This window comes from Drosophila sulfurigaster, chromosome 2L (assembly GCF_023558435.1).
Source record: "Drosophila sulfurigaster albostrigata strain 15112-1811.04 chromosome 2L, ASM2355843v2, whole genome shotgun sequence".
Lineage (NCBI taxonomy): Eukaryota > Metazoa > Arthropoda > Insecta > Diptera > Drosophilidae > Drosophila > Drosophila sulfurigaster.
The window spans coordinates 3,236,499-3,244,349 of record NC_084881.1 but is presented as its reverse complement, the minus strand read 5'-3'; the positions used below and the strand labels follow the sequence as shown (position 1 = coordinate 3,244,349).

The 7,851-nt window shown below is 36.5% G+C and overlaps 3 protein-coding genes across 3 annotated transcripts; 1 reads left to right on the top strand and 2 right to left on the bottom strand.

The window, feature by feature from the left end:
- Positions 1-976: 976 nt before the first annotated feature.
- On the top strand, positions 977-3,269 carry LOC133846360 (cdc25-like protein phosphatase twine). Its single transcript, XM_062281307.1, has one exon. The coding sequence runs from the start codon at positions 1,488-1,490 to the stop codon at positions 2,787-2,789; it is 1,302 nt and encodes a 433-aa protein (XP_062137291.1). The 5' UTR covers positions 977-1,487; the 3' UTR covers positions 2,790-3,269.
- A 927-nt stretch (positions 3,270-4,196) lies between these two features.
- Positions 4,197-5,585, bottom strand: LOC133845800 (uncharacterized). Its single transcript, XM_062280375.1, has 2 exons — positions 5,430-5,585; positions 4,197-5,343 (listed from the first exon to the last, which is right to left on the bottom strand). The coding sequence occupies exons 1-2, from the start codon at positions 5,499-5,501 to the stop codon at positions 4,342-4,344; spliced, it is 1,074 nt and encodes a 357-aa protein (XP_062136359.1). The 5' UTR covers positions 5,502-5,585; the 3' UTR covers positions 4,197-4,341.
- A 1,483-nt stretch (positions 5,586-7,068) lies between these two features.
- Positions 7,069-7,613, bottom strand: LOC133850706 (uncharacterized). The gene is made up of 2 exons (XM_062286869.1): positions 7,415-7,613; positions 7,069-7,353 (listed from the first exon to the last, which is right to left on the bottom strand). Exons 1-2 carry the CDS (start codon positions 7,469-7,471, stop codon positions 7,075-7,077), a joined length of 336 nt encoding a protein of 111 aa, XP_062142853.1. The 5' UTR covers positions 7,472-7,613; the 3' UTR covers positions 7,069-7,074.
- Positions 7,614-7,851: the final 238 nt, after the last annotated feature.

Here is a 7,851-nt window from a genome sequence, read left to right as displayed (position 1 = left end):
GAAAATCAAGTGGGGATGCACGTCTGCGCAACATTTGCCAATAAGTTGGTGGTTGTGGTAGACAGGGGCGACCTGGTCCCAACGTAGTATGAAACATTTACACACACACACTTATGTACTCTATTTGGCTGTTACTTTAGTTATTTTAGTCGGTGCTTTAGTGAATTGAATTCCAATCATGAGAATTTCAGTGATAATCTTCTTTCAATATATATATTTTTTTATAATACAGTAAAATCTCTATAAACCGGAAAAAGTTCTAGTCTCTACTTTCCGATCAAAAGAGGCATTGTTCTAAAAACTCAAACAACGTCATGACAAAACTAACCTCTACAGATATTTCCACTACTACTATTCTTAACATACATACATACGTACATGTACATTTGTGTACATACCTGCTTACATACATATGTAAAATATATGAAATTTAAACTCAAAAAAATGTACTATAATACTTGAAAACTCTTGTATTCTGCGGCAATTGGCTTAGTTCCAGAGCAATTTCAACTCTTGTGAGCAGACGCTTGGACGGTAGAAAATTTATCATCGTATATGTAGTTATGTATCAAATTAAACAACAATTTAAGCGGTTTTATTGAAATGTACCAAACACATACATACATATGTACCAAGAGCAAACTGGTTCCAGCATTTTGCTCTATGCCTTGGAATTGTATATTATATGTTGGCGTCATTTAAGTTTTCTGTGTAAATGCTGTAGCTGCTGAAGCGGTAATTATCTTTTGACAGCACTTAAGTTGAATTTGATAATGACATATGGCTAAAGTTCGAAACGGCGACAAAAGCGACGTTTTAACCTGGCTGACTGTTGAGGTTGAGAAATGTCTGATAACAACAGATTGAAAAATCCTTTTTTTGATGCTCCATTGATTTCCCATTTTAGCATATTTGTACTTCTCTTGGATTGGCATTTTTATGCTAACTTTACAAACACTATGCTTTTCGCCAAGCTTCAAATTGTCATCTAAATAAAATCTCAATACTCGAAATATATTGAACTTGTAATCAGCTGACACTTGGACAATGAAAGTACAAGATCATATTATCGCCCACCACTAACGCGCTCTGTTTACCATTGTGCGTTTGCATGTATGTACGTCTGTGTGCGTGCATGCGTGTGTGTGAGTGAGTGAACGTGAAATGAGCGGAAAATGAAAACGGCGGCACAACAGACGACAATCGGTCATATAGAGAGCGAAAATCAAGAACAAGCACAAAACTCTAATCAAAAAATCCTCTATTTAAAACAATTCGTTAATCGCATAAATCATTTTTTAACAGTGACTGCAACAACGTGAATAAGAGATCCACCATCTGCAGAAAAGAGAAAGAGCAAACTGACAACGTGAACGGGACAACAGCAGAAGCCTTGTTGCGAAAATAGATTATCTTGTGCCTTGTTGGATAAAAGTCGAAATTGAAAGATCTGCAAGCTAGATATTCCTATTGGCATCTCAATCGGCATGGCAAATAAAAGGTTAAGCTTAAAGCTGACTGAAGATTGTGAGCTGGAAAATGAAATCGAGACGTTGTTGGACGAACATGAAAATCTGGAAAATATCGATGCACGTGTTGCAAAGCGATTCAAATCAAAGGGTGTGGAAGACGAATCTCCATTGCATCGTATGCTGCAGCGTCAAATATTCAACGGATCGTGCAGCAATCTGTCGCCTATAACCGAATTGTCGCACAATATGCGTGGCACTGTTTTGGATGCCGGCGGTACCCCAAAGTCAAGCACCCTGCGCACCTACAACAGCATCTCGTCCAGCTATGACTCCGGCAATTCGCTGGATGACGAATATATGGCAATGTTTGAAATGGAGGCATTGGACCAGATGCCGTTAGCCAAGCTACCTGGTGATCTAGATGCCCTAATTCGAGGCCAGCTGAAAACGAACGAAACTGTGCCGACTACTGTGGAACCTCGATCGGTGCGGCGTTGCTTAAGCATGACAGCGGAACAGTCGGCTCTGGACATCACGCCGATTAGAAAACTGCATCGCACACAGAAGACAGAGCAGCAGCTTCCTGTTAATACCAGCTTGAGCCTGATACGCAAGTCTGTGTCCATGAATAATGTGGATATACTCAACGCATTGAGCGATGAGCCACAGCTTATTGGAGATCTGACCAAGCCGTGTGCCTTGCCCGTAATGCAAACCGGTGTCCGACATCGTGATCTCAAGACAATTTCCTGTAATACACTCGCTCGTCTGATGCGCGGCGACTTCGTCAATCTGTCCGACCGCTACAAGATCATCGATTGCCGCTATCCATATGAGTTTGAAGGAGGTCACATACGTGGTGCACATAACCTGTACACTCGTGCCCAGCTGAAGGCTGCCTTTCCAGTGAGCACAGATGCAGATACAGATGCAGATCACCGCCATATTTATGTGTTTCACTGCGAGTTCTCGTCGGAACGTGGCCCAAAGCTGCTGCGCTTCTTGCGCAACAATGATCGCAGTGTACACACACACGACTATCCTACGCTTTCGTATCCAGAGCTCTATCTGCTGCATAATGGCTACAAGGAGTTCTTCGCCAGCTACGCTGATCTCTGTGAGCCCTCCGACTATGTGCCAATGCTGGCGCCGGCCCACAACGAAGAGTATCGTTTATGTCGAGCTAAAACCAAGTCATGGCAGTATGGTGAAGGTGATGGTAGCGACAGTAGCATCGGTGCTGGTGATACCAGTGCTCCTTCAACAAATTCTCGCACTTTATCTAAGTCACGCTCCCGCCTACTCTATGCGGAATAGTTGATAGTTTTTGTCATTCTATATTAAGTTAATTAGTTGTCTAATTAAGGTTACGTCGTGTTGTCCTTCGGTTAGGTAAAATTTCATTTGTTTTAAATTTGTTTTTCCGATTACTACTTTTACTTCTCTAGTCAGCGCTAAAAAATTTTAATCTGTTCAGTTTTGCATTTAGTTAAATGTTAAAGTGTTTCCTATTTCTAGCTGTAATTACCATTTTAGATACATTACAGAACTATTCGCTTAGAGGGGTCCTATTTATTTTATAACAAATTAAGCATTTTCTAACAACGAAAACCGTCAAAGCATTCTAAAATACGTTTTTTTTTTAAAAGATTGCTATAATTATGAGGATCACGTGCTCAAAAATTCTTCGTTTCGGTAATTCAGATAGTTATTTTAAGTATTATACATTTTAATTAACATTATATACAAATATTTCTATGAACTTAATATACGATATTGGCTTAAATTCGTTCATTACTGGTTTGTCAATATTTAATTTATATACATAATTATTAAAGGATTTCAGTTTATATAAAAGTATGCACAAATTGTTATAGTTAAAATTGTATTATTATTGTAATTCAAAAAAATAGGCTTAGAGAAAAGGAAACTTTTATTTAAGATATATAAAAAGAGCGGAAGAATCGACCAATATATATATTGTTATATATTCTTAGTCTACATAGCCATGTCCGTCGTCCGTATGATACTCTAGATCTCAGAGACTATAGAAGAAATTTCAACTTTTGTTAATGCATGCAGATCAAGATTTTTTTTTTTTAATTTTTCCGCGTAAATGATTATAACTAGTCATTGACAATCTGGTTGTAAAAAGTATAATTTAATATTAATTAAATTATTGACTCTAATTTTTGTTTTCCATCATAATAAGCGACTTGCTCTTGGCGAATTACTTTTAACATTTTCCTATGCCCCTTTCTCTTTACTTGTATTTACGACTTTGTTTTTTTTTTTAAGAATTGCAAAACAATTTGAAAGCGCAAAAACTTGTAATTGGAATAAACAGCTAATATCCATCATTATCTGATTTTTTTCGATAAATATACCGAAATTATATTTAAAATACGGTCACACTTTCATAATCATTGGCGCGTTATCAATAACCAAAAACACCAAAGTTGTATCACGCGAACAGCTGTTTAGGGGTGAAAAAGTAAACAAAGAAAAGAAAAGAAGAAAAAGAATATAGAGGGAGGGCTCTAGAAACAAATCAACAGAAAATGTACTAAATTATGCGACACTAAGGGCATTCAAAAAGTATAAGTGTAAGTCGTCAAATTAATGATTTTATTGTGCCTCTGTCTACTTTCGTTTATTTTTTCAACAATGGAATAATGCGGCGGAAGGATAAACCTGCTGCTCGACAATAAACATAAATAAAACTTGATTGCTATAAATTTATTTTGCCTTTGGCATGCTGTTTTTGTTTATTTAAAAAATCTTAACAATTTTAATAATATCAATGGAGATTGTGACTTTTAGCCAAATGAATAAAGTAATACAAAAAGAAACTCCGTTGGGCTTGCAGCTACTCTTCCTTTTTGGGGTCAAAAGGAGCTTTGAATCCGGCTTTTTCATAGAACTCCAATGGAACTGGATCTTCGGACTCAAAAAATTCTGAATCTCGGACGCAACACGGTCCAAGCTCCATTGCGACTATTTTTTGGCCCCAGAATTCTAGCAAATTCCGTTCGAGTACTTCATCGCGTAGCTTGACAATCCACTCGTTAAATTCCCAGGGCCCATAAAACCCAGCATCACCTTTGTACTCCTGCAACAATTCGGCGGCCTTATCAAACTCCGGCTGTTCCGGTGTTCCCTCAAACAGCAGTTTCCATATAGTCTCGCGAGCTACTTGGCTTATTTTAGCAATGTTCTTCTTCTGTATTTCATCGGGCACAGGGACAGTAGTCAAGACATAGCGTTTCATTAAATTCTGATAGTCGACTAGAGCATTTTCCATGCTGATCTTAACTTCAAAATCGCCAGACAAAGCAGCTCCATTGTAAGTTTTACGTTCGCTTTCCGGAATTGGCTGCTCCTCAAAGCTGGAGTTCTTGCTCAGCGCTCGCACCTTTACACTCGCCGCAAATGGGGCTGTGCAGCCGGCATGCGCATAGAATTCCAGCGGCGGCTCGTCGTCGCCGTCAAAGAGATCCGAGTCACGGTGCCAACAAGGACCCAATTGCTTCTTCACAATTGAGTTGCGCCAAAAATCCAGCATTTTTCTTTTCAGCAGCTCATCGCGTAATTTCACAATCCATTCGTTGTAAGGCCAGGGTTGATAGAAACATGCGTCACTCTTGTATTCTTCAAGCACATCTGTAGCTTTTTTCTGTGACTCATCCGATGCATTTGCATCACTGAATAAAAGTTCCCAGATGACATCACGTGCAGCACTTGAAATCTTTATAACATTTTCTTTTATAATTTCATCATCGACAATTTCTTCAACTGCAACATGTGTTGTAATCAAGTTCTTGTAGTCCTGAAGAGGTGTCTCTTTGCCAATGATAGCGTCACCAACAATCTGTATTAAACATAATATATTATTACATATATATATATATATATATTTTTTATAAATATATGAATATATGTTATTGGCATGCTTACCTGGATGGAATTTGATGGATTTGATTTTTCTGCTGGAGTTGACATATTGCTTTCAGATTTGCGCTTTGACATTCCTTAAAAATATTTTCCTTTAGGTATCGACTGCCAAATAAAGACTTCACAATACATCGATGTATCGATGTTCCTAAACATCGATACGATATTTTCAACAGCAAACTCAATACCTATGTATCGATGTTTTTGCCCATCATCGTTTTCTTACCGCCTCTAAGAGCACAATTAAAAGGGAAGCAAACGAGCGAGGCAACGTTTCATTTTTTATTTAATGTAAGTAATATTCTTATTATTGTTCTTTTATTTCTAATAATGGTTTTGGACGTTTTGTTGAAAAAAAATATATGTGTGTTTCTGCGACATCTTGCGACTCTGAACGCAAGGCAGGACAACTGGTATCAGATAGACGATGCTCGTTGAAGTCTTCTGCAGCTAGCTAATTACGATTTCTACACAGAAACTGCAATATCATTAACCAAACTTAAAACGAAGTGTCTAGAAACAAAAAAATTCAGCTAACTTTAAATTTCTTTAAAAGCGCGGGGTAAAATTTCCCTACAAACATCGGACTGTTCGATGTTTTAGCATTACTATTTTAAATCGATGTTCGCTAGATTCGATGTTTTCTAAGCACTAATGACAAAATCCCAAAATCTTACGATAGTGTTATCGATGCATTTTAATTTCTTTAACCGGCTTCCACGGCAATTGAAAATTTAAATAATGGCCCAGCAACCAAATATTAATTTTTTCAATGTATTTGAAGTTTTATATTTGACTCGTTAAAAAACCATTAAAAAACTGTTGTGGTAAAAAAATCGAACGCAAACCTAGAAATATCGAACACCGATTTTTTAAAAATTCCAACATATATAAGAGTATCGACCAACATATTTCGGTATATTTCTCAAGTCACGCTTTTCGAGGTGAAATACAACCGGAGCTCAGCACAACACAAAATTATGATAAAATCCTGTGCAAAGTTATGCAATATAAATTACTGCTTTTTTTATATCATTCTTTTGCCATTGTCTATTTTTGCTGACACCATAAAAATCTATTGGATGCAAACTTTCATTAATTTCCCACTTTCCAGAATTGCTCATCCTGTTAAAATTTATTTATTTAAATTATTTTATTTATTTATTTATTTAATTTATTTTTTTTTAAATTGGTATATAACCTTCGTTAAATATTTTATCGATCGAATACTGATAATTATTTTAGTATTTTTTCAAATATGCAATGGTCTCTGTTAATCGCACTGAAGCAACGCAAATGTTCATCGTATTTCTACAGACAGAGTTTTATGTTCTTCTAAATTAATCATTTGTTCAACAATAAATTGTTCTTATTAATAGCCTATCAGTTTTTTTACGTTTTTTAAAGTCCCGTTTCGGGGTTTCCATTGGCACGAACCGAAAAATATGGGCAACGGTAAATTTTTCAATATGGCCGCTCTGAAATGTCAGCTTTTCAAATGTAAGCACGAATTGGCGAACAATTCAAAAAACAGCACGCGCATTTCTAAAATGGAAAAATTTCTTAAATTGCAAGGTTTATATGAGGATTTTAACGAAGTGGAGGAAGTATAGGCCATTGCCAATTGCAAAGGCCCATCAGTTTGGGCCTATGTAAGTATAATTGCTGCGAGCAATGTAATATTTACATAAATACATTCACTTTTTAGCAAGGGCATGGGTGTTTTTGGGAGCGCGATATTCCTGGAAACAGCAAATTTTTTTTTTAAGATAATTTTGAAATTAATAGGGAGGAGCTTAGCATCCTTGTGGAGCGCCTTCGTGGATTGGCCAAAAAAGACACTACATTTCTCCTCCCATAACTCGAACAACAAAGACTCGTTGATGGCACTCCACGATATTGACGGCTTGCGATTTTTTTGGCTCATCTAAAATATAAAAAATTTGCTTTAAAAAGCAAAATAAAATTTTTATTTTCTATTTTCATACCTTGGCGCACTTAAATGTCAGCTGTTTGTTTAGTGCTGAGCTCTTTTTCGTTGTCATATCGATAAAAATATCGCGTAATTACCCAAAAAGTGCGTTCGCTATTTCTACGTAGCTCGCGAACGTAGAAAAACCGACTTTTTTTCTTATGGGTTTTTACATGGGGCGAACGTAACATTCGGCCTGAACGGAAAAAAAACCAAAGAAAACCGATGTTTTGGATGCAGTAGAAATAGGCTATAATTGTTAACGAATTAATTTATATTGGATGTTTTCAATGGTTACTATAAAAAATCGATGTTTATAACATTGAAAAACCATCGTTGCATTTATATTGATATCGACATTTGTCCACCTCTATTTTCTTCTGGTGTGCATCTCTCTATTACAACTGATTAATTTCCAAATTAGTTGCGTGATAAAAAGAGAATATAAATATA